Source organism: Podarcis melisellensis (assembly GCF_964234715.1).
Source record: "Podarcis melisellensis genome assembly, chromosome: 9".
Taxonomy (NCBI): Eukaryota; Metazoa; Chordata; class Lepidosauria; order Squamata; family Lacertidae; genus Podarcis; species Podarcis melisellensis.
The window spans coordinates 25,282,553-25,309,215 of record NC_138541.1 but is presented as its reverse complement, the minus strand read 5'-3'; the positions used below and the strand labels follow the sequence as shown (position 1 = coordinate 25,309,215).

General features: G+C 40.9%; 1 protein-coding gene and 1 long non-coding RNA gene across 7 annotated transcripts; one reads left to right on the top strand and one right to left on the bottom strand.

The window, feature by feature from the left end:
- Positions 1-1,101: 1,101 nt before the first annotated feature.
- AP1AR (adaptor related protein complex 1 associated regulatory protein) lies at positions 1,102-18,745 on the bottom strand. 3 transcript variants are annotated; one of them, XM_081925329.1, is made up of 10 exons: positions 18,295-18,745; positions 13,495-13,543; positions 12,735-12,761; positions 12,241-12,266; positions 10,936-11,032; positions 10,200-10,298; positions 6,809-6,858; positions 6,087-6,160; positions 5,143-5,271; positions 1,102-2,551 (listed from the first exon to the last, which is right to left on the bottom strand). In XM_081925329.1, the coding sequence occupies exons 1-10, from the start codon at positions 18,372-18,374 to the stop codon at positions 2,286-2,288; spliced, it is 897 nt and encodes a 298-aa protein (XP_081781455.1). In that variant the 5' UTR covers positions 18,375-18,745; the 3' UTR covers positions 1,102-2,285. The 3 variants fall into 3 exon arrangements, with proteins under 3 accessions (XP_081781455.1, XP_081781456.1, XP_081781457.1); XM_081925330.1 differs by lacking the exon at positions 18,295-18,745 and adding an exon at positions 17,984-18,177; XM_081925331.1 differs by lacking the exons at positions 12,241-12,266; positions 18,295-18,745.
- LOC309377813 lies at positions 18,421-25,231 on the top strand. Of its 4 annotated transcripts, none has more exons than XR_014171674.1 (4): positions 18,421-18,529; positions 21,598-21,720; positions 21,811-21,905; positions 22,633-25,231. It is a non-coding gene; the product is annotated as an uncharacterized lncRNA (long non-coding RNA). The 4 variants fall into 4 exon arrangements; XR_014171675.1 differs by having other exon boundaries at positions 22,630-25,231; XR_014171676.1 differs by having other exon boundaries at positions 22,607-25,231.
- Positions 25,232-26,663: the final 1,432 nt, after the last annotated feature.

Sequence of the window (26,663 nt, the reverse complement as noted above, 5' to 3'; positions counted from 1 at the left end):
TAAACATAAAAGGCACAGGGAGAGACAAACCAATCTATAGTGATCCTGGCATACTATATGGGTTAAAATAACTATATAAACATTTGATAATTATTTATTGCCACTGACCACTTTACATCCATATTATTGAGGAAGTGAATAAAATGTATAAAAGACAAACATTTGGAGTCTGTAATGAAGTATTATAAATTAATCAAAGATAGTGAGAGCAACAAGAGGTCAAAGGAGCAGGAGCCAAAAGAAAGAGATTACTGATAATAACATAATAGCAATGAAGGCCTCTTATAGGGCAATAGAGATGTTGAGATTGAGTCTGAGAGTAAGGAAAGTAAATGCTGTCCTCCCCCCCCCCCCCAGTTTATGGCCATAACAAAGGGTGCTGCCATTGGTAGCAAAGCTTCAGCAGGAGACAGAGCTGCTACTAAAGTTGATCGGTTATTTTCTGTGCTGCTGCTTTGTGTTTCCTTGCCCTTGTAGCAGCTGCTTGTAAATATCTGCAAAAGCAACCTCTACATTTAGGAAGCTAGGAAGCAGAAATCCCTACAAGAAGAAGGAAGTATTAAGAAATCATGTAAAGCAAGTACTCTTGCTGTCTGATTGTACTGCTGAACTCTGCAATATTCAAATTTTCCATGAAGCTAAAATCCACCTGGGAGACATGTACTGTGGTAGCTTATTAAAGAGCAAGTACCATTTCAAAGCAGTGTTCTTTTCTGGGGGAAAAGAGGATATAGGAGGATAGAGGCTTTTCTGCAGTGCAGAGTCATGGCATTGAGGATCTTCTCTTTAGAATTAAAATCCACAGGACAATTTTTAAGAGAAATAAAACATTAGGCAATATCATCATCATTCTCCAACATATTTCCAGCAATAATTAAACTTGATTAAGTTACAGTTTTTGTCACTAATCTTCATTATTTAAATGAATGGAACTTTCACATACCAGGTAAGCTTGGACTGGAATACTAATTTGCATTAATACAGCCACAGAAATTAGTCATGCTTTCCATCTTCCATATCAAAAGAACACTATTTTTGAGTTTCCGATATTAATATTAGTGTTCATTAAGTTAGCAACAGTGAAACAAAATTATTTGTGCACACAACTTAAAAATATATTCATCTTTTGGCATTTCAAGTTGGTAGGGAAACTGAACCTTTGGTTCTGTAGAATCTAAAGTTTTACTTCCAAAAACCAGTCTTTTCATTTCCAGTGTTTAAAACAGAGATTCTTTCAAAGTTTTCTAACAATATTCACTAGCTCATTACTGCACAAGAACAATGTCTTATACGATACTTTTAAAGATCTTTTTAAGTGTGAGAGGCATTGTGCTTGGGAGGGATCTGGTCAGTTTCATGAAGTCAATAAATAAAAGGGAAGGATCGAAGATCAACTTCACATGTAAAATTTCATTTCTTCTTATCAGAACAAGTTGAACAGAAAAAAATAATACCTGTAAAATTGTTCTAACATTCAAGTATTAAGGTTTTAAGTACTTCCTATATAAATTATTGAGCCAATGTCAATACTTAAAGCAAGGATGCATAAGTGAGCTAAATGTGGCTCTTCAGACTTCTCTATCTCGCTCTTGGGACTCTCAAAGGCCACATTTCTCAACAGCCCTATTCCAGTGCTTTTGCCTGGCAACAGTATATCCTTGAACTGTGATAATGCCTCTTACTTACCTGGATGGACAGACTGTGTGCGTCTCAGCACACACATAATAAATTCTGGTTTTTGCATGGCTGGAATGTAGACTGCCGAACAAGGTATGTTAAGCCCTGCCCACTTTTGCTTCTGGCTCAACCACTACTGCCATGTGGCCCCTGAAATGTTTCCCATGAGAGATAGCCCTCAGGCTGAAACAGGTTGTTCATCCTAGATTCAAAGAAATTAGAAATACAGCTCTAGAACAAGATCGTTGATTAAAACATCAAGCTGCGATGTGTCATTTAGTGCAGACAATTGTGTACTAAAACCCAACAATAGACACAACAGAATCACTCAAGTATTTTCAAAGAATTTCAAAGGTAGATGATAAAATTGCACTTAAAATTCTGAATTCAGATAGCAAACCATACTCTTCATTCTTTTAACTGGCATGGTTTCCTTTTTCTATTGGAAATCTGGAGCTCGGTTCACCAAGTACTGTCACTGTGCAACTTCCTTATTTTAAAGGAGGCTGTGCAGCAGCAATGATTGGAGGATTGTGCACAATACAGATTTGTAGGTTTTTCCCCAGCTTCAACCATTTGGTCAGAGAGCCAAGGGCCACACAATTTCATTATCTGTCCTGTTGGTCAGTATCAGATTTTTTTTGGTCTGATGCAGACAGTTCTAAAACGGGGTTTACAAAGCCAGCATACTCAGAGTTGCCATTATCATCCATTTCAGCACTAACAAAATCATTCTCCCATTCCAAACCATTAGAATCATCAGATGCAGAAGTTGGGTTACTTCCAGTTTTCTTGCTGCTAAATTTCAGTGCTGCTCGAAGAATGTCTTCTTCAGTTTTTGAGCGTTCTCGCAATGGGACCATTCTGTTCATGCCTACAATTAAAAAAACACCTGTTTTAAAAGCAGTATGCTATATTTGGGAACAACCATGCATTTGACTTTCAACAAGAGATGCATCCTGAATTAAATAGCAGCCAAAGAAATATATGACTGATGAGGTGAACTGGCTCTCTCTCTTAAAGGTATGTCCAGCTTGTTTCTCTATACCAGTGTTTCCCAACCGGTGTTCCGCGGCACACTACTGTGCCGCGAGACTTTGCCTGGTGTGCCGCGGGAAAAATTGGCGGGGGGGGGGGGGGAATAAAGGGGAAAAAATTTATTCCCCCACCGCCAGGCGTGGGGCTGGGGCGGGGGAAGCCCGAGCTTCCCCCTCCCCCAGAACGGGACCCAGAGCCATGCCGAAGCTGCGCGCAGCTTTGGCATCGCTCTGGGAGCTTGCGGGGCTGGGGGAGGAGGAAGCCCTCCGCCAGCCTCCAAACCATGTCGGGAGACAGCGGGATGGCACGCTGCGCCTCTCCCGCTGTCCCCCGAGTTTGCGGGGCTGGCGATGGGGAGGAGCAGGCTTCTCCCCCCGCCAGCCTTCCAGCCAAGTCGGGGGACAGCGGGATGGCGCGCTGCGCCTCTCCCGCTGTCCCCCGAGTTTGCGGGGCTGGCGATGGGGAGGAGCAGGCTTCTCCCCCCGCCAGCCTTCCAGCCAAGTCGGGGGACAGCGGGATGGCGCGCTGCGCCTCTCCCGCTGTCCCCCGAGTTTGCGGGGCTGGCGATGGGGAGGAGCAGGCTTCTCCCCCCGCCAGCCTTCCAGCCAAGTCGGGGGACAGCGGGATGGCGCGCTGCGCCTCTCCCGCTGTCCCCCGAGTTTGCGGGGCTGGCGATGGGGAGGAGCAGGCTTCTCCCCCCGCCAGCCTTCCAGCCAAGTCGGGGGACAGCGGGATGGCGCGCTGCGCCTCTCCCGCTGTCCCCCGAGTTTGCGGGGCTGGCGACGGGAAGGAGCAGGCTTCTCCCCCCGCCAGCCTTCCAGCCAAGTCGGGAGACAGCGGCAAGGACGCGCTGCGTTTCTCCGCTGTCCCGGACGGCTTTCAAAAGCCTGCCTTCAAAAGCCGTCCGGGACAGCGGAGAAACGCGCTGCCTTTCTCCGCTCTCCCGGGAAGGCAGGCAGGGGGGAGCAAAGGCTTTCGCCCCCGCCCGCCTTCAGAAGAGGTCCAGGACCTCTTCTGAAGGCGGGCGGGGGGCGAAAATCTTTGTCCCCCCTGCCTGCCTTCCCAGGGGCTTTTAAATCGCCCCGGACAGCGGAGAAGTCCTCCGCTGTCCCGGGCGATTTTAAAATGCCGCCCGCCAGCATTTTAAGATTGCCCCGGACAGCGGAGAAGTCCTCCGCTGTCCCGGGGTTTTTTAAAATGCTGGGGGTCGGAAGAAAAGCCCTTGTCCCCCCCCCCCAGCCTTCAGAAGAGGTCGGGGGACAGACTGCGGGGAGAAATCAGGGTGGGAGTCACGACCGTGAGGCAGGGCTGCCAAGTGTGGCAGAAGAGGACACGGCCGTCGCACCTGTCCTTAGGTAGGAGCTTCTTCCGTACGGCCGTCGCACCTGTCCTTAGGTAGGAGCTTCTTCCGTGTCGACCTGCTGCCCTAAAGTCTTGGCTTTTTTCTTGGCTTTTTGGCGGTTGGCACAGAAGGAAGGCAAGGGGGAGGGGAAAAAATTGAAACTTACACTTTCGTGCGTCCCTCCCGGCGTGACGCTGCGCGCTGACGTCACGGGGCTGTAATGGTGGTGTGCCTCGATATTTTTTTCATGAAACAAGTGTGCCTTTGCCCAAAAAAGGTTGGGAAACACTGCTCTATACTATATTTTAAATCTTAATTAGCCCCTGTAAAACATTTAAACGTTTTTCTGTGAACTATAAATCACAGGCATCTTTGAAAAACACACTGCCTTCTGAGTTTGCAGAATACAAGTTTCTGTTTAGGCACAGTGGAAGTGAAAAAACAGTCACTACATTATTGCACCTGAATAGGAAAGAATGAAGTAGTAGCAGGCCATTAGCACTTCCCTTCAAAGACATTGCAGCAGCCGCTGCAGCAGCAGATGATTAATACTACTACTACAACAAAAACCATCAGTTCATTCAATAGCAAAAACATTATTATGCTAGTTTTGCAAAGTTATATCTGCCATAAATGTAAAAAACAGTAATTCCATAATGCAAAAAAGCAAGCAGTTAAGGCTGTCAAGGTCTCATCAATTTGCTGTTTAAATCTAAAAATAACCCATCCTGCAACAGAAGTAACCACAATTGCAAGAATAAATGGAAACTGGGGAGTAACTAATTTCATATGACTGCATTTGTGTTTTATTCAGGTTTTTACGTTAACATTGGCTTATTCTGGCAATTCTACTTCACTTAACCAAACTAACAAATACTTAAAAGTTATATTCATCTTCCAATTACCAGTTTCCATACTATGGAAGCAAGATATGCAACTCTGAGAGGAATATTGAAATGGGATTTCACCCCACTCTGTGTTTTTTAAATATCCCAACAGTATCTATTTGCTTAGATGTTCAAACAGACCTTTGGTATTATTTATATGCTTTGGTCAGCAAAACCAATGTAGCACAGAACAAATACCTTCTTCATCTTCCCATTCTAAATCTAAGGAATTACTGTCATCATTTCCACTTGTCGATTTGGTTTTTGTCATCAAGTCACAACTGCTCTCTGTATTTGGTGTCAGAACAGTGGCATCTGAGGACAGCCCTGTGAGCAAAACACGTATTTATACTTCAAATATACCAGCACCATGAAACAATACACCAGCCCAACAGCTTTTAGCTTTAGTAATATGAAAATCTGCAAAATGCCACACAACTATTATCTAGAATATATATTGTGGCATTTTGATTGCACACATGCCAAGCAACATTCTCTTTAATAAAGACATCTACAACAGTAACCCTAGGATATATATATACCAACATGTCTTGACACTTTAAAACAAAGCCTGCATATGAAAACAATGGGTTCCTATTGCAGATCAGTAGATGTTCCTCTAGGACGTTGAATAATTTTTTAAGAAAGGGAAGTGAATTTTGAATTGCTGTAATTGACATATGTATTGTGTGCACCTACATGCAAGATGTGTAAGGGATTCTTGATCAGCGTCCTATCCCTAAAGAAGAGAAACGGACTCCTGTGTGGCTCGGATAATCCCTTTAAACCATGATCTATGTTTTAGGATGTAATTAGGTGATATCACCATTGATGTCTTCTATTAATTTATGAGCAGAGGGCGATGTTTATGCTACAAATTTGTTGTAATGTATGATGTTGGTCTTTTGTTTTTGTTTTGCTTTGGTTCTTGTCTGTTTTTTGTAAGTTTTAGCGGTTTTAAATTTGGAGGTTCAAGTACATTATGGTGGTATGGGAAACTGTCGTGTGACGGGCCAATGGCCGTAATAAAGATCAATCAATCAATGTGTAAGGGTTTTCAATACCCTTTGCAATATTTGAGCTACTTGATAGCAGCAATAAAATCTGTGGCTGAAGAACATCCACACACAAAAAAGACTTACTGCTGCTCCGAAAAGCTTCATATTGTAGTTTTACATTCCTCAGGTAGGAATCAAAGTCCTCTTCTGTCACTGAGCTGTGAAAGAACAAACAAATTACATCAAGGAGGACCAAGTTTAGAACCAAAGATTGGCTTACAACACCAACATATAGTTTCCTACATTTTGAATGTGATGGGTTGGAGCCAGTGTAATAATACTCCTACTAGAGGAATGGGATGTGGGAGAATATTTTAACTTACTTTTCTTTCCCTGAAGCCCCTTTGCTTCTGAGGTTGGAGGACTGAGACTATGTGAGAAGTTGCATGGGGGAGGGGGCTGCCAGGGGGAGGGGAATTGGCCAAAAATGTGTGTCTGTTTCTCTGCTGGATCTCAGTCCTCTCTGTGAATGGAATGAGCCCTTCCTGCAGGAAATTGATTTCCAGATGTCTATGAGTGTGGATGAAAGTCTTACCAATCAAAATCCTATTTCTAAAAAGGTACAGGTTTATGAGAGATTTTGTGGTTTCAGTTCAATACTGCTAACCCTAACCCTTGCCAATTTCTTCCCATTTCATTCTAAATCTGTGAATTTGCAACCTACAAATTTATAAAGGGAACAAGGGTACATCCACCTGCTGCTTCAAATTAATTCAAAATTGAAGTTGTTTCTGCATTAAAATTATACAGGGATTTCAAATTCCCTGGCAGGCTAAATATTAAAGGCTCCTGACTGAATATCTTACCTTAAACCGTCTCCATTGCTTGCCAGTTGTGCTCTTTGCAATCTTTGTTGCTGAAATTAAAAAAATGAACATAACGTTTCAAGAAATAAACTTAAAAGAATACAGCTTAGCTTAAACTCTCTAGTCCAAGACAGGTGTATGAACATACCTACTCAACAGGAAAGTTTATATGCTCAAGTATTATGCCTGTCTGCACAGTGCCTGATTGTTTCTCATTAACAGCAGAATGAGGCTTTTTTCTCTATTACATTTCTATATTGCGTTTCCATAAAAATATAAACAAACTGGAGGGTGCTCAAGTATCAGACTGAGCAAATCCCATGACCTTCCAATAAAGTTGAAAATGTCTCACAATTTTATCCTGCTTCCTAACTTGCAGAAACAAATTTCATTCTGTTCTTGGTTCTTCTAAACTTTTTATTGGCACTTGTGACTATTTTGCAGCAGCTAAAGAATGAAGGAAGACTGGATAAATAATGCCTACACAGGAAGCTGTCTTATATTGAGCCAGAACATTGGTTGAGTATTGTCAACAGGGACTGTCAGCATCTCTCCAATGTTTCAGATATGAGCCCTACCCAGACCTGCCTAGTGATGCCAGGAATTGAATCTGGGTCCTTCTATATGCTAAGTACACGGGTTACGCCCATATTGGGGCGGGGCACATGTGTGAGTCACATGGCGCACCTGGCCCTATCAGGCCTTGGTGCGCCAATGTGATGTCACATGCGTGACACCTTGGGTCTCCCGCTGGGCAACTACAGTGATAGTACCTATGGTACATGTTCTGCCATCAAGCTACAGCCCTTCTCAGGTTTGTTTGTTGCAGCGAATCCATTCCTAGTCATTCTAGAAAGGACAGTACCATAAGGATAATAAAATAAAATAAAATGCATAATTTAATAAATGTAGAAAAAAAGAAATCAAAGACATTTCATCAGCTAAAATACTGATGTTGGATAACATTTAGAAGCTGTCCAGTACGTGAGGCTGCATTTAACTATGTCATTTCTGATGCAACCAAACCAGTTACAGAAACATCAGTGTGCTGTTTAAAACGTATTTTAATAAAAGTGTGACACAATTGCTGGAAGAAATAAAATGCTAGAATACACTTTGTCTCCCATAAAAATAACTACACTTTTTCTTAAAGCATGTAGACCAAGCTATTGTCGTTTTCTTAACTACTGGGCTGACCTGACAAAGCCATCCTTAAGATGTTCTGTGGTCTTTTATGAAATCCTAATTAAGTGCTTACATTTGGATGCAGTTGGTTATTAAATTACATAGTCCAAAAACCTTTTCAGCGGCTGCCAGAAATCCTGGGATGCAACATAAATACCGAGGATTTATTATTATTATTCCAAAATACTAATCCTTTATACACCATAAGGATCTGGTAATACACTCACCTTTGCTTTAGAGTTCCTAATTGCATTGAAACCACTTCCTCACACAGATCATGCGGCAAGAAGTTACAAGACTTAGTATTATATATGGCCTTGTTCAGACTTAGCTTTGCTGCTCCAACAAACTGGTTTGCTGAAATATGGATGACCAAGAAACCTGAATGCTCCATCTTGCCCTTGTTTATCTGGCTTGGTTGGAGACTTAGGTGTTTTTGTTAAAGCAGTTTCCTGCAATGTCTCATTTAGGAAATTGTGATTCTGGAGGCAGAGCTTAAACCACAAATTTCCAGCTTGATGTTATGGGACACTGTTACTTAATAAGACGTCTCCCTCTTAAGCTGGAGATACAAAGAGAAAGGGAAGGCACATGCACTCTTTACTTAACACTGTTAACATTGTTAATAGTTAATATATTTCTGAACACTAAATAGCATGTTTGACTTATTGCCATAAGTTCATTTTATGCAGGGGATCCCTGCCCAGTGGAGTGAGTGAGAGGAACCATTCCTCTATGACTCCTCTCTCCTCCCACTACAGGACATTATTGATTTCTGATGTATTCCAGAAATCCATCATTAACATCTTTGCACAAAATTTCAATAATGCTTCTCTATGAAGAATGATAACTGCTAGTTATGGAGTAAAAAGCATACAAAACAAAGGAGAACAAAAACCCCGAAAGCATCCCCACCCCACAAAAGGAGAAAGTGGTAAAGTTATATATTTTAAATGTTATTTTAAAATTATCAATGTGAATCCTCGTCATTGATACCTACTTATGTGGTATTATTCTACCCTCCTCCAAGGACACTAGGGGGGTGTACATGGCTCTTCCCCCACCTCCTGCTCAGTGAGGCAAGCTGCGCTAAGAGTTCATGACTTTCAAGGTTGAGTAACTGAATTCAAGTCTCTCTGGTGCTCTAACCCGGGATGGGCAACCTACAGCCCTTGAACTGCATGTGACCCTCAGCCCTCTGCAAGTGATCAGTTCAGACTTCTGGCAAGAGTGGTATCTCCCTGCTAGGTAGTGGAGGAGAGGAAAGAGAGAAAGAAGGGAATGCCATCCACTTTTACTCTGTCCCTGTACCATAACTGATTTCGACCCCAAAAACACATTTGGCACATGTGCCACAAACAATTACCCCAAAAAGGAATACATCTCTCAAAAGAAAAGGAAAAAAAGGGCACCCATCCCTGCCCTAACGATTTATCATTCAGATTTATCATATAGGTTCACTTGCTTTCAAAGCAAGCTTAGTATTGCAGGACAAGATCCTTATCCTAGTAAGTGGTCAGCAAACTTTTTCAGCAGGGGGCCGGTCCACTGTCCCTCAGACCTTGTGGGGGGCTAGACTATATTTTGAAGGGGAGAAAAAAGAAGAAATTCCTATGCCCCACAAATAACCCAGAGATGCATTTTAAATAAAAGCACACATTCTACTCATGTAAAAACATGCTGATTCCCGGACTATCCATGGGCCGGATTTAGAAGGCGATTGGGCCAGATCTGGCCCCCGGGTCTTAGTTTGCCTGCCCATGTCCTAGATTTTGCCAACCTATCTCCAACCCTCATCTACAGTTTGTAGTGTGCTCAGACGCAGTAAGTTCACACTGACAGTTATGATCCAGAATAATTTTAAAATTTCACTTACTTCCATAAAATTGACAATTGTCAATATAATGAAAGGATTAATGATCCTACAATCTTCTGCAAGATTGACTAGCCTGCAGTTAGTATCTTCAGAATGTTTTAAGTAACTGGCTAACTGTTATCTATTCACCACAGGTTCAATAGTAGAAACGTATTAAATATATGTTTATTAATGTCCTATATAAAATATTTGTTACTCTGCTCAAGAGATTAAAGGAATTAGAAACTACTAAAAGAAACTTGGAATGTTCTGTTTAAGATAGCATGTGAAACTAAGCAAGATACACAACAGGGGCTCTGATACATATATTTTGGGGTCTTCTCCCCTCACCTCCAAGAGCTTTCTCTGCTTTGCTGCCCTGGCTGCTTCACGCTGCGCAGCATATAAAGTCTCCTCTTCTATTCTTAACTTCTCCTCTTGTTTGGCTAACTGTATATGAACAAAATAGTAAGGATTAACAAAAGAGAACCTAGCTATCTTTCCTATGAAAATAAGTGCACTAAATTTAAAGGAAAAGTTATTCATGAAAAATACAAAACACAAAATTTACTGGTGTGATTAAAAAAAGAAACTATTTTTATACTATCTTCCATACTATCTTCCAATATCAGTTGTTATTTGAATTAAGCATATTAACTAGATAAATTAAAATCTTCTTTAAAAGCAATTTTAGCTCTAGGTATTCCACTGATCATAAACAGAAGTCAGACATATACATAATTTAAACCCAACATTTACATATGATCATTCAAAGAGCCCCGCTAGATTGGAAGTACAAAAACAGGGTGTACAAGTAATTTGTGCATGATCTGTTAGCATTTCCTTTTAACATTCAAAACTACCCACAAGTGGAAGCTTTTCTACTAGCTTTGTTCTCCACAGCACTTTTCTGTTTCCACAGAGAGAACTCGAACTACTGTACTGCAGCTTTATTTTTTCTTCCATCGCATCCTGTTAACGGTGTTGTTAGACCTAGCTTGCTCTATTCACCATATCAAGCTTCCACTTTTGTCAGTCAGTTACTGGTATAGACAACTGTGCATACATGAATGGTTACTATGCCTACCTCTGACAGAAGTCTATCATCTAATGTTCTTTGTTTTTCAGCAATGGAATTGTAGTGCTTTCCCCTTAGATCAGCAATTTCTTCTTCAGTCAAAGGTCTGGAGAAAAAGGAAGAAAGAGGCTGCCCACTTGGCACTCTGCTCCACCAGCTTCCTCAGCAAGCTGTCATGGAGACTGTCTCCAAAGGCCAGATCTATCCTTCGCTAGATGTTTCTGCTGTCCTACATGATTAACTAAAATATTCCAATATTTATAAAACATACAGTACATTATTTATTTTCCTTTTTGTCTGCATATTTTTATTTAGATTGTGAAAAGGGACACATACATTACAGTAGCAATTCTTACTTCACAAAAAATAAATGATAAATTACGGCGATTTTAGAATTTCTATAATTTATTAGCTTTATATACTGCCCTTTATCACAAGATCTCACAAGATAAAAATATAGGGTGAAAGCACATATAAATAGTTAAAACAAAACCAACAAAACAATAGCCTCCCTCCTCCCACAAACACATTTAAAAGGCTGTAGAATATTAATCAGCCAAAGGCCTGGTTGAAAAGGAATGTTTTTGCCTGGCACCTAAATATATATAATGAAGGTGCTAGGGAAACCTCCCTGAGGAGAGCATTCCACAAATGGGAAGCCACTGCAGAAAAGGCCTGTTGTCATATTGCCACCCTCTGGACCTCATGATTTAGCTAAAACATATTAGAAAATAGATATTAATATATTGATAATTGTTCAGAGTAGAGAAATTGGGACTACAACTGACTTAGCAAAATAAAATTTTAAGAAGACATCAAAAAGACACTGATTTGGATTTTAATGATAGACCTCTCTTGCCAACGAAGACAAATTCAAAACTTTGCTTGGAATTTATTTCATTGGAATATGTGTAGCTATTTTAAGCCACAGTAAAGGCATTATACACTGTTAACATACACATTTTAACACACCCAAAAAGCGACAAACATTTGTATTTACTTTATATGGATGCATGGTTCTTAGGGGTAGTGATTTTAAAAAAAAATACAATTTTGAAACTGCCTAATTTAGCTGATATTATACCTAGTCAATGTGTTACTATTTATAATTTTAAGAAACAATGCATTTTTAGAGATGGAAAATTACCCACCCACCAATCTGTCCATTCAAAATGCCAAAAGGCACTCTGATAAAGAACCTAATATTTCAGGCAAAATCACCCTGCTAATAGGAAAAGTAGATGATCAGAATGATGAAACAAGGTGAAAATAATAGTGGGTGGGAGAGAGAGAAAATATGTTATAAATACCCACCTCTGGTTGCTTCCTGGACTCTCACCCTATTAAAAATTATCAAGAGATACCCAATATTAAAGGCTATAACAATTGTATTATCAGGCTATCTTTGAAATGGAACTGATAGATTTGTTTTAACAAGCAACCCCACCATCCTTTTAAAAATTAGAAATTAAATATATGGATCCATCTGTAATAAAAACCCCTGTCTTTATACGTTTTGATTCAATGATCTGTAACTCCATCTATAACATATTGGCAACATAAGAGCTAGGCAAAGCTGTGCTTGTTTGTATATAGCCCTGCTCATGGACAGTCTTGGGGAACATGGTTTTCAAAGTAATTATCAACTCATTATATAAAGAGGCTGTTTAAAAAACTGTTTCTTTCCATGTTTTCCCAATTTACAGCCTTTTAGGTTACCCTTGGTTCAAACATGCTTTAGAAGGCTAATGATCCACTTTACACATAAAATTGTTCTAATGACCTTTCTTTATCAGAAAGCTACTTACCTCATCGCTTTCCACTAGATTCTCAAACTGTAAGTAGACAGAACAATATTTCAATTAAACAAGTATTACAGCTAAAAATGAACATATATTCAGACATATATCATTCATGTTCTTGATCTTATTTAAGTACCTATGCAAACTCAGTGAGCACTTACAAAGTTTTGGTAAAAACAGAAATCACACAAACATGCCCATCAACTTTGTTATTGTATTTCTTATGCTATTAAAGTAATTCTATGGAGGTCGGGCAGGCACAGGGAATAATTGCCACTTCCAAATGTTGGGGGACATTCGGCACAGAAACCTTTAAGAAGTTTCTGGGATTAATTGGTTGCAGGTGGCCGTTGCTATAAAGGAAAAAAGCTGAGTTTTGTAGCCTGCCTGCAGGAATAACACCCACCAGAGTTTGAGTTTATTGAGTTTTTACACCTATGTCTCCTGGAGTCACTCTGTCCTCTGCCACCGGCTGGAAATCCCTCTCCAACACCAAAGCCTTGCTGGTCTTGTGCTGGCAAAAGGTTATGAAAGCTTCTCACTGTGCAATGAACTTTTACCATTTTCCCTCCCATCTATTTTAAAGACAGGGGAAAAACCACATCCTTCTTCACCTGTGGAAAGAGAAGTCTGCTGGATCCAACCACCACCCTTCACAGGGACAGATATTTCTTCTACTCCTAGATGCCATATGTTTAGATACATATTTCAATTATTTCCAAAATGAAAGCAGCAGTAAGTTTTGGAATTGAAAGCCTTTACTCACCTCTATAGTGAAGTGTTCTCCAGTGGCACAGGTCCTGAAGTACTTTGATCTAGAAAATAAACCAACATTTACCACAACATTAATTAGTATTATAACTGAAGACTTCTTACAATAGTTTTCTCTGTTCTCAGAAACACTACAGTTCTGTATCTTTTAAGAGCTGCGTATAGCAATGTGGGTTTTCTAGAAACATTTTTCTGATGAGTGATCTAATTTAGAATGTTTACTTTTGCTTGTATTAGTCAATAAAATTAAAACAAATATTCCATAATATTTTTTTTTGTCCTCAAACACAAGCATTTGAAATGAAATATTTGGAGGGATATTAAAGTACACATCATGCGGTTCAAATGTTATATTAAATAGACATTTTTATTGGAATGCCCTCCATTTGAAAGAAAAAAGGTCTGATTTTCATCCAGGGCATGAGAAATGCAGCAAGGGACTGGTGTAAGTGTGGAAACCAATTAGATTTACAGTATGGCATGGGCAATGTAAGCACGGCCTTGTTTATCAACAACAGTATGGGCACCTATTATGCTTGTTTATTTTCAAAAGGATTAATCAATATTATGGTGATGATATATTCACTTATCACTTTAGGCAGAGTACTATCAGATACTGCGGAATGACAAACCATGCATGGAGTTCCACTACAACTGGAGCATCAGGGGGAGAGAGGTAATTTCCCCCAACTATTCCTTTCATGTGCAGCTCTCTGAAAGGCTGTTCTGGAGGGTTGGGGGACCCATTTGTACAGTAGAAGGTGGAAAATATACTTCTTCCCCTTCCTCCAGCAGGAGCCTCCCCAGGATTGCAGTCTCTTCTGCAATAACTATATAAATGACCTTTACAATAATGCTCTGGATGCTAAGAATATGTACAAATGTAACCCTTTTAAAATAAAAAATGACTATAATAAAACATATTGCTTTCTGTATGTGGTAGCCTTAGGTACTCTCCAGGTAGGGCAATAACAGTAAGCCCAGAGCTCTAATTATAGATATATTCCCAGAAGCATTATAAGAATGATGTTGTGATCCCTCTAGGAATAAAGTGGAAGTTAACAATGAGAGCACAGAAACTAGATCTGACCCACTTTCTAATTATGCCTGCAGCACACAGACAACGAAACTTGAACAACAAACAATTTAAACAGAATTTCTAGAACCACTGGCATTAAACAACTTTCTACATGAATAAACAGAGATTATATTTTAAAAAACATTTTTAGTGAACCCTGTGATGCTTGGATAATTTACATTAGGTTTATAAAAAAATTCAGGAGATATTCAGAACAAGCAGCATGGAAATGTATGTAAGGTGTATTCTATATAGACTAATTGTTTCACTCAATCCAAATATACATACTAATTAATGGACTGCATGTTATTATCATAGGTGTCAATGTTTCCCTTTTTTAAGGGAAATTCCCTTATTCCAAATAGGATTCCTCGCAAGAAAAGGGAAAAGTTGACAGCTATGTATTATTATTTATTAAATACATATACAACCCTTTATCGAAAGATTACGGAGCAGTATACAGTATAGGGTGGTAGAACAGGGGTTCACAAGATGTGTGGCCCAAAGCACTAACAAGAAATGGGTGGATTTTTTAAAAAGGCATTTTTTTGCTTTTTAAAAAGTTCAGACTGTTTCATATTTCACGTTTTCCAAGGTCTTAAGGGTTAACTCACCTTTAAACAAATAATTAATAATAATAATAATAATAATAATTCAGGATAATTAAGAATATTGCAGAATATCCACCACCTGCAGTTTAGTAAGCTGCAGACATTGATGTTATATGAAAAGTACACTGATGCAGATTAGCTGCAGTTCTCTGGCCCACTATAAATTTTCAGTAAGGCCTTGGCTGCTGACAGAAAGGGTAAAAACACTTTTCTCCTTTACTGCTTTTAGAGCTGTGGGCAAAGCAATCCAAATCCATGATCCACTGCTATGGATGGGTTTTTGATGGGCTGAATGTGTTTGCCTTGCCAGACTTTGCCAGCAAGGAGTCTCTGCTATGATAAAGCTCTCCACTTCTACTGAATGAAAGCACAGGTGGAAGTTTCTGCCAGCATAACCCCCCATGGGTGTTTTAGGAGCAGAGTTGGCCAAGGATCCACTAGATCCTAAGCCAGTACAATTGACAGCAAGTTGTGCCAAGCAGCCCAGTTTGAGCCTGTCAGCCTTGAGCTGGTCCAGCAAAGATGCATACTTTTCCTGCCCCTACATGTTTGCCATGGCAGGCAGTTCTCTGGATGTGGCAGTGCTCCGCTGCTCCAATAAGCCCTGCTGCTGTCTCAAGAAGTTAGGATTTTGCTCTCAAAAATGCTGTACTTTATGCACCTTTGTTGTAATTGGCAGACCTGGGGAAAAACATGGACATCTTGTTGTCTGAGCAACTAAGTAGCCTGCTATTGACATTGTCTCTTACTCATCCATATGCCTACACAAATTCAAACTATGCAGAGCATATTAAATAAGCTAAGGGGAAAATCTGGGCATAATACTCAGACACCAAACAAATCTAGGAAGCGTAAGTTGGTGAGATTATTCCAAATCCCTTTGAGCGACTGACAGTTTGTTGTATTAAAATATTACAGATTTTATGTCTATTTTAATTTCTGAGGAAGGTGGGTTGATAGAACAAGGCAAACTGTTGCAATTCCTGACATCACACCTTCCCATTGTCAACATTATGTCCTAGAAGATTGATTACAACACTTAGTTTCTGTGAATTCTTTAATGTCATATCCCCTTCTTGAAGTAGCATCTAGTACACTGAAGCACAATTGCTGCCTGTTTGAATGTCACAGTGTCTGCAGTAAAGGCAAACACAAAGGATGAAAGCTTATAATGTACTCACAGGACCACAAAACAGACCTTCAATCTATGCTGAAACAAATGTTTCTCAGCTTAAACCATCTCTTTCCTTCTTAGTTATTGTTTCAATCAAATTCATGTAAACATCAGTCAAATCGTTTTTTTAAGGGAACCTAAGCCAGTAGGCTAGTCAACAGCAACCCTTAATCAGGGATGGGAAACCTATGCACTTCTAGTTGTTGCTGGACTACAACCCCCCTCACCCCTCCCATTCTGTCTGGCTCTGATAAGATTTGCCTTAGATGAAGCCAATATCCAGATTTGCTTTGCACTGCAATCCTATAGATGTCTACTCAGAGATACAAGTTCAATGGTGTATAAGATTGGATTGTGAAACATGCATAGAACTGTAGTATCAACTTTTCTATTGCTCCATTTTTTACTACATTTTGGAAAACTAATTGTCCTTTATTTATCTTCCTTGCCTTTTACAGTAGGAATTCAAAGAAACCTACCACAAAATACAGATATTTAATTTTTTTCTGCCCTTGTGCATACAGACCTTTGCACACACTTTTTACATTTATCCTGCAATCCTGTGCCGATTAACGGGAGAGTGGGATCCACTGAACTCACTGGGGCCTGAGTAAATCTGCATAAGATCAAGCTCCATGTGATCAAGCTCACTGGGTGGTTTTGCACCAGTCACTATTTCTCAGCATAACCTACCTCACATGATTGTGAAAATAAAATATGGGGGAAAGGGAGAACCATATATGCCACCTTGAAGCCTTTGGAGGAAAAAAAGAAAATATAAATATCACTAAACAAATGATAAACTGTAGCACAGAAATTCCTATCCTTCTCAGGATTGTTTTATATCTCCTTCTTACTGCTACCTTCTTCTGGATTAGTAGTATCACAGCTTTGAACCGCAATCAACACCATTTTATAGCATTTACAATACATTAAGATGAAAAGTTATTCTGCTTTTCTTTTGTTTACTGCTACAAGTTGTCAGTGTGGGGCTGGGCTATACGTGTAAAGTTGCAACTGTCCTCCATTTGAGATTGTGACTGCCAAGCTAAGGGCCAGCAGACTCTGAATTCTTCTTGCATTTTTTTCCTGTTGACAGATGGAGAATATATCTATCTATACAAGTATAAGCTATACTCTTGTCAGGAGAACTGATCTGCTTCTCTTCCCCCAAGTGATGTTCTTTCAGCTATGGATAAATACAATACTAGAGAACCTTGAGTGACAGCAGAAGCAATCAGGAAACACTGACATTTCATTCGTTATTGAACCCTTCCTATGGGGGAGGGGTAAACAGCCCATCAGCCGGGAGGTGAATCTATTCTGGCGCTGCGTTTCCCCGTGACTAACCATATCCTTTTGAAAAACAGCCACACAGCCGACTCCCCACTACCATCCCACCCTCTCCAAGAACTGGGTGAAGCTGCAAAAACGGCACCTATAACTTTTGCGACAGATTCTTGTTGCTATAATCTCGCATTACGGGCTTTTAGGCAGGAGAGCACGAGAGGCCTGCTGGATCACACCGAAGGTCCATCTCGTGAGCATCCTGTTTCCTCATAGAGGCCAATCAAATGCTTCCGGGGGGGGGGGGAAGCCGCACAAACTAAAGAGCCCTCACCCCGCTGTTGCTTCCCCCGCAACATTCAGAGATACCCTGCCTCTGAACATGGAGGCTCCATCCAGCAATGTGGAGTGATGGCCGTCGCTAGACTCGCATTCCTGCTCCCTCCATTAACACCTGAGGCAGCTGCCACGTCTTGGCAGTGTCAGCCTGAAGGGACGCGAGACTCCGCCGCTGAACCGCGAGGCAACTCGCCCTACAGTCCCACCTGGGCACTACCTACCACCCCCCCACCTCGAAAAGGTGGAGTCACAGCCAACCAGCCCAGCCCTGCCCGTCCCGCCTCCTCTTCCACGTCCCGTCCTTACCCTCCTCCTCGCTGGATCCGTCCCGCTTCCCGCCTCGGGAAGAGCCAGCAGCACCACTGCGCCGCCCAGCTGTTCCCCATGGCATGCTGAGGGGGTGAGCGCGTGTGCGCACGCGCGCGAGGGCCACCAGCGTCCGTTAAGTCACCAACCGCCGCAGCAGCGCCAACCGACTATGACGGCGGTCCCTCGGCCACGGCAACGGCGCCGCCACCGCCCAACGGCCGCCGCGAGCTAGGTAAAGAAACGGCACGGCGACGGGACTCCCCCTTTCTGTCTTTTGTTTATGCGTTATGTGGAGAAACACCCACAAGCCACACTGTCGCGCGACCACGAATTAAAAACGGAAAGCGCCCCCTCCCCCTCCCGCGCGGAGACTCCGCTCTGCTCCGCCCGCCTTCGCCGGCCCCCTCACACGCTGTGCCTGCCAGGTCGGCCGTCGCAGGCAGCCTCGGGCCCCGCCCCCTGGCCCCTCTCAGGCCCCGCCCTCCTCATTCATGACCGGGAGCGAGGTGGTAGATGAGAGCATGCGCAGACTGGGGGGAGGCTGTCTCTCTGTGCGCTTTTACGCGCCGAGCCGCCCGCAAAGCGAAAGGTGGGAGGAATAGTGACTAATGCGAGTTGGGTGGGAATGTTACTGTGGCAATGAGCTCAGCGGGGAGAGCGGTTCCGGGAAACGTTTGAGCAAAGCGGCTGCTCTTCATAGCCGTGCTAGAAGATGGCTCAGTCAGACCCCGAATATATTTCCAGGGAGGGACAGTGGTCAGCCCAATATTTTTATGCATTCAGCACCCCCACCCCAATTTAGCAACCCTATTCTGGATGCGGTAATGGTGATGATGGCGATGGTGGTTTCTCTAGCCCGTGTTGAATTGTGCATTAGCTAATAGCCTCAGAGGTCCAGTAGGCTGCTGTTTGCAAAGTTAGGTCCAAAGCTGGCTTTACCTTTACTTAGGCGCCTCTCCATTCCCTAGCTGCCCATCTTTCAGCTTTTAGCTGTGGAGTGCTTATTGATGCTGTTACAGTATTTTGATTTGACTGCTGCTTTTGTTTTTGCTGCTTCACTGTCTTCCTTGCCCACTTCTGTAGTTTTGGAATGAGTAACACCTTAGCTTTGGAATGAGTAACAAAAGATGAAAAAGCAAATACAGTCAAACCTTGGTTCCCGAACGCCTCCGTTTTGGAACGTTTTGGCTCCTGAACGCCGAAAACCCAGAAATAAGTGTTCTGGTTTTTGAACGTTTTTTGGAACTCAAAAGGCTTTTGAGGCGCGTTTCTCTTTTCCCCCCATTAAAATCGCTGGCAGCTCTTTGATTTTTGCTTTTCAAACGTTTCGGAAGTCAAATGGTCTTCTGGAATGGATTACGTTCGAAAACCAAGGTTCCACTGTACAAGGCATTCAGGTAAATTTAGCTAAGACACCACAAATGCTTCATTACAGTCCTGTACTGGCTTAGCCACAGCTCCCCCAAACCAGCCTAACTCAGTCTACCAGTGTTGCCAAGTTATGAGCTGCTTCTAAGAAGATATTAATAAATTTATATAAAAAGTTACAATGCAATCCACAACTCCATTAAACCAAATTGCTTTGATTTTAAGCAATAAATTCCTGTTCTCACAGCTATGTCAGCACTTTATGGCTGTTTGTAATGTCTGGGCTTGGTTCCTAAACCACAGTGAATTGCTCATGTTTATCCAACAGCATGTAACTGATCTGGTTTTATTTGCGCATGTTGAGCCAAGACTGTAGTCCTAAAGTACAGTTACAAAGAAGTAAGCCTCATTGAAATCAATGAGACATACTTTCAAGTAAGCATAATTGGGACTGGCAGGAGCTGGGACAGAGCAATGGGAGCTCATACCAGACTGTAGAACATGAAGGCTATAGCGAATAAGTGACAGCAGGGCAGTCTCTTTCCTCTTTTTGCTTATGTCATTCTATTCTGTAAAGGACAACTCATTTTTTAACTTCTGACTTTTATTGGTAACTTTAGGAGGCAATCCTATGGCAAAATCCATTGGTATGAGTAGCTTAGAAAGCGGTGGACCTCTGACTCAGTTGGCTGATTCCTAATTCTGTTGGGCTCAGCCAGCATGAAGCCGTCAGTCCTGGCACAGTGTAAGTGGCTGAGCTGAGGCCAATATAAGTTTCAGGAAGGGGTGTTCTGCAGGCATAGTACGGGCACGACCAGAGAGGAGGGCCATAGGCTGGATCCCAAGACAAGTCATCTTGGTCATGTGACCTGGCAACCCAACATAGAACACTATTTTCAAGGCTTGTTTTCCCTCCACCAGGCATGAGCAGAGCATGTGTCTTATCTGTGGAGCTGTTTGTCTGTTTGGTTGTAAATCTTTTTGGTTGCCTGGGCAAGATAAAGTGAAAAACAAATTTAATTTTAAAAAGTGTAGAAATAAAGTTCAAAGACAATTACAGTATTGGAATCCCCCCCCCATGATAATTTGCTTTGGAATTTACACTTCAATAGCACATGAACACATTTTTTTACAAGGAGGCAGCATAGAAGCAAATCATAACTGACATATGCTATATATTCCAAGGAGCCCCCAAAGAAAATTGAAGGGCAGAATGCCATCATACATTACCCAGCATGTGTCAAAACACTGGTGTTTTCAGAGTTTGCTTTCATGCACTGCTGCCTTTATTTTGTATTATCTTCTGATTCAACATATACACTGAGCATTTCAACTAAGAACATGGCAGCTTTGTATGGCAGTACAGAAATCTGAACTAACAACACCTTGCTTCAAAAATTAGCTGGTATTAGATAAAAAGATATGTTCTCTACTGAACTTGAAATGAGATTGAAAACTACTAAGGCAAAAGGACCTCACAATGTCAGGTGTTAGATTATAAATTATTTTGAACAGTTTCTAACAATCGCCTTGTTATAAATCTTACTACCCTGCATATTGCAAAAGAAAGCATTTTAAAAAAAAATATGTAATGCTCATTTGTGGGCAGAGTGACATCATTTTATTTATCATAAAATAATGAATTTTGTCTGCAGTTTATGAGCAGGGAACAAAGACTTACATTTAAAAATGCTAGGTCCAGTCTTACTGCTAAGCACACCATGATAGGCTGCTTATGGCAGTACCTTGCAAAGGTGGCATTGGATGATACATGTGGGTGCCAGAATACCTTATCAGAGCTTAAAGCTGTTTGATATTTTACTGGCAATATAATATTTTTGCCTAGAGTGAGGTGAAGTTGAGAGAACTTTCTTAATCCAGTTGGTGTCCATTTTGCATGTCTTCACTGCTAAGTCTCTTTGTTGCCATTAGTCCTAACATTCCCCTGGCTTCGTATTTCATTGCCGATATAAGATGCCTGAGTCATTTATTCTTCAGGATCATAATTGGATTAAGAGAACACATTGTTTCCAGGATTCTCCACAGGCAATATCGGTATAAGACCTTTCTTTATTTACTGTAATCAGCATGCTCTTACCTTGTGTTTGAACCAGGAGGTCACTGATTGCTGTTTTGTATGTTCAGAATGAAACATGGAGAAAGGAAGAAGTCACACATGTTGGGTTCAGATGCAAAAAAGTTATCCATGCAAAAAAAGATCCTAGTGGACATAGAACCAGGTCTGACTATTTGACCGTCTACCCAAGTATCTATAACTGGCAAGAGCTCTCCATGGTGTCATGGAGAAACCACAAAAACAGCTATCTAATCCTTTTAACTGTGGATGGCAAGGCTTGCTCAATAGAGCCTTCTGCTTACAAAGAATGTGCTCCACCCCTGGGCTTTCATTCCTCTGCATGGGAGAAAGTAATGTCTTCTCTGGTGCAATCATTCCTTGTGCCATTTTCCATTGGATGTTAACCCATAGTTTCCATGCTTTTTGGAGCACACCTGAAATGGTTAGTCCCTTAACTCTCATATTAAAAATGAATTGATTTTACAACGGCTAGGTGGAATAGGGACATATCAGGGTGGTGCAGGAAGGAGCCAAATTGCTTGATTAATTTGATGTAATCTGCAAACTTGGCTTCCATTCTTTGACTTGCTCCTGATTCTACACTACAGTCTTTTGTAAGAATTACTGTACACTTCCCCCCATTGCCCATCTAGTCCTTCCCTCTGCTTCCCATTTTTTTACCCATTATTTTCCTAGTGTGCCTACTAAATGTTAATTCAGTGCTAGGTCATGTTAGAGTGGTGGCTATCCGAAATACCCAAATTTGAAAATGTTTCCCTAATTATAATTTTCTTTATTTTGTATATGCTTAGTACATAGCTTGTATAAATTAAACAAAACACATCTGGCTTCTTTTGCAATTAGTTTGATGTCAATCCAATTTTCAGTAGATAGATTGGACTACAAAGGTGTTTACAAGCAAATCCCATGTACACCATGTTGACTTCCATGGTTGAAGAAAGGTAGGATATTAATATACTAAATAAATAAGTTATTTTGAAAAAGACACCTGACTAGCAGGGCCTAGACTGCCAAACTGATATTTCCACTGAATGCCCTCAACTTTTCTTAACAGTCCATTGTTTCAAAGGAATGTCTTATCTGAGGGAGGTCAAACAGATAGCTTATAGCAATGTTGGAGCAAGTAACACTTCATTAATTTAGAGTCATTGCACATAAATCACAAGGAATTCTATTATCCTGATCTAAAGTACTTCATTTTGGATTTTAAGTTGGCTTGCCATTCCCCCCATCCCTCAGTCTGTGCTTTAAAATATGTCTCTCGTTTCTGGTTCACTAATGTTTCAAAATGAGCAGACTTTGTGAACTGATATTTACACTGCCTCGGTGTTCTAGGTAAAATTATTATTTTGTGTAAAGTAAATGTTCTGAGCCAAATGAATGAAGAAGAAAAAATACACTGAGAAAGCTTACATTCCACACCTCAAATCTTAGATAATAATTAAGTGCATCTGTGTCACCCTCCCTTTATTGTCCTCTACACAATATTGTATTTTTATTTTTTAAAAATCTTTGGATTCCAAGACATATGTGTGCACTGTGAAACTTCTGAGTGCAGTCATATTTATCTTTATCTTTATTCTTAATAAAAGAAACATAAAGGCAGCTGGTACCATTTTGTAGGATGCATTTAGTCTAACAGCATGTATGTATTGGTCTTCTTATTGTGTTCAGACAAACCAGTAAGAGCAAAGTTGAACACAAACCTCTTCCTCTCCATTGAATGACTGCCAGATTGCTCCAGGCCAAACTTTCCCAATCTGGTACCCTATATTTTGGACTATATCAACAATCAGCTCCAGCCAGCACAGCCAGATTGGGAAATCATGCTCCAGTCTATTTCTTAGGATGCACAGCCTCTAGGGAGCGATTGGCATGCCAGGCAGTGAAGTAAGAGTGAAACACATGACACTAGATTTCACCGTGTCCAGAAAGATGAGGAAGTCTTCCCTTCAGAATGGAAAGACACACTGTAATACTGAAAAGCACTTTGCTCTTAGGTTCATTTTTGAACTTTCTCCTTAAAGAGATAACCCTGAATCTTTCACTTGTAGTTGAGCAAACATGTTACAAGAAAGAAGATTCAGACTGAACATCAGGAAGAACGTTCTGACAGTGGAATGGACTCCCTCGGGAGGTTGTGGGCTCTCCTTCTTTGGAGAAAGCAAACATGCATACCATAAACATTTTTTTCATGAATTTTCCTTGATGGCAAGTCAGCTGAAGTTCTTCACGAAAAGAGGATTAACCAAGCAAGTCATGACTATAAAGTCAAAGCAGTTCAAGGTCAGGGTCCAATTGGTTCATGGGCCAAGCCAAGCCAAGAGGCAAGTCAGGGTCAGTTCTTGCTCAGATTTAGGGTAGGCAGGACATCAAGCTAGCAGGCAGCGCACAGTACTGATACATAGACATTGTACCAGCAGCCTTTCCACCCTGGCACTTGTGGTTTTTAGCTGGAGCTGCTGGAACCGGACTACAATCTCAGCTAACTCCCATCCATTCTATCTAGAGAGGTATTCTTAAGTAGAGGGTCTTATTTCTGAGGAAACCTTTACTCCTAAAGAATCCTTGCTTGAAGTCAGGCACTTCCCTGGTTGGGCTGGGTTTGCTTCTAGTGTTTGAGGCATCACCTCTTTTTGGGGCTTGGGGCACATTCATTCTTGATGTCAGATAGACCCTCCTCATGCTTGTCGCAGAATCCTGGCACCCCATCTCTGAATGGAAGGTGACCCAGGGCTTTATTCCAATGCCTCTTGGTCATCCTCTGTTGAAGATTCCTTTGACAAAGACAAGAGAGGTAGATAATTATAACTATGTATGATTAACTTTCAGTATTTGAAACCTTACCACATATGTGTGTAGTTAACATTTGCTTTTATAGGGTATTCCTCTATAACCCTTGCTAGAATAATTGAAATGTAACTTATGCATAAAGGAAATATATAGAAAAAGGAATGTACAATATGCACTTCAGAATATACATTTTACAGCTTCATGTAACATTTTCTGTTTTTAGTGAGGGGTACTGTGAAGATTTGAAAAAGCTGGATTCATCTATGGAGAACACATCAATATTTGTTTTGTTTCACAGCAGTAATATAAATATTATATATCTATAATGTGTCATTTAAGAATTGTTCAGCTAGCCTTAGCTCATAACGAAGTCAGTGAGACAAGAACTGTGCAGAGATAATGATCCTAATTGCTGGGCTTAGATGCTACTAGAAGCATTATAAACCTTATGTCCATAAGAGTTTTGATTTTCCACGGGGACACACTAATGCATTTTACAGGAAAGCTAATGCAAGGAGTGCTTGACCTCATAGCTTCAAAGATCTAAACACAAGCAGCTTTGTTACTGTTTTAAACTGACAAAAATGAGAACTGAGCGTTGGGTCCAGTTCTACAACTTTAATGTGAACTGGATGCAACTAAAATCTGCTTCAAAGTAAAATGCATATAAAATGGTTTCAGTCTGGTGAGTGGTTTTTTAAACTTCTTCATTGTTTGCCCCTCACATACAGAATAAATACCGGAAGAAGGGTTAAAAAAGAAAAAGAGTAAGGGAGTTGCCTGCATGAGGGGAAACAGGATTATGTGCTTGCTTACCACAAAGCCACAAAAAACGGTCACATCTGTTCATAATGGGCTTTGATAACACCCACCAGTATTACATACCTGCTAGCTTCTAAAAATCCATTGGCATTTCTTCAGATCAACTTGCTTAATGTGTACTAGGAGAATACACACAAACACACACGCAGTATATGCTTCATATGTTCATACTGAGGCTGAATAATTTTCAGCCTAATTTCAGTGCCAAGCCTTACTCCATATGATACAATAAATTAATTAAAAATCAAAAACAAAGTAATTTTGTCTCACCATTGGCATACTGGACATCTCTCTCTCTCTCTCTCTCTCTCTCTCTCTCTCTGTGTGTGTGTGTGTGTTTTCTGGGTTCTTTCTGGAGGAGAGGGGAATCCAGGTCAGAGGCCATTCCTGGTTTCTATCAGGAGGACCAGATGGGGATGGGATGGATTTCCTGGTATTCTTGAACACCTGGCTCTTCTTACTCTTGAAATTAAGTATTTAATGCCACCCAAGCTATAATCACCCTCCCATTCTTGTACATTAGCCTTCCAAGTGGGCAGTGACCTACAGCAAGTTAATTATGAGCTCAAATGACAGCCTATGCTTGAAGCTTCAGTACCAAAGAGCAGAATTTTCTTCACAGAGTCGAAACAGATTTGGAAATACATTTATCACCAAGTCCACAAACACCGCCAGACTTTCATGCACATCAACTGGAGAATTTAAAACTTGGCCAAAGGATATATTCATTATTTTTTTGGCCAGAGCTAGAGAAAATTATTTAATCCCGACATGCTTTCCACTGCTGGAACCCACATTTTCTTAAATCCTGTAAAACTTTTTCCTGCAAAAAAATTCCTGTAAATGATCACTTCCTCGTGCGTGGGACTAAAAATTATGCCTCAGAGTATTTGGAAAGTAGGTCAAGACCCTGAAGTGGATAAAACACTAGGGCTCATACCTATGAAACTTTTAAGCCAGCCTCAGGGACTGGGCACTAGTAAACTACGCCTGCTTAAGTGTGCAGAAATGCCATTAAACTATCGGTATTGCTGTTCACAAATCTTGCCTCAAGTCCACAAAAGCCATGAAATGGAGGCAGGACTTAGCCACCTAACTGCTTACATGGCTCTTTCTCTTTCTCTCTTATCTCCTGACACTCTCTATAATATTATATAACTACAAGATATAACAGAACTATAAGATATAGTAAATAATACACAAAAGTTTCACCACCCACCACATATCTGTTAACTAAATATCATCTGGGGGAATTATCATTGTGTAAGTTAACATGAATTGTAGT

Excerpts from the sequence above, each read along its gene's own strand:
- AP1AR (XM_081925329.1), bottom strand. The coding sequence starts at position 18,374 with ATGGGGAACAGCTGGGCGGCGCAGTGGTGCTGCTGGCTCTTCCCGAGG. Across the intron at positions 12,762-13,494 it reads GAGAACACTTCACTATAGAG|TTTGAGAATCTAGTGGAAAG; the intron begins GTGAGTAAAGGC and ends GTCTACTTACAG. Across the intron at positions 6,859-10,199 it reads AGCAGAGAAAGCTCTTGGAG|CAACAAAGATTGCAAAGAGC; the intron begins GTGAGGGGAGAA and ends TTTTAATTTCAG.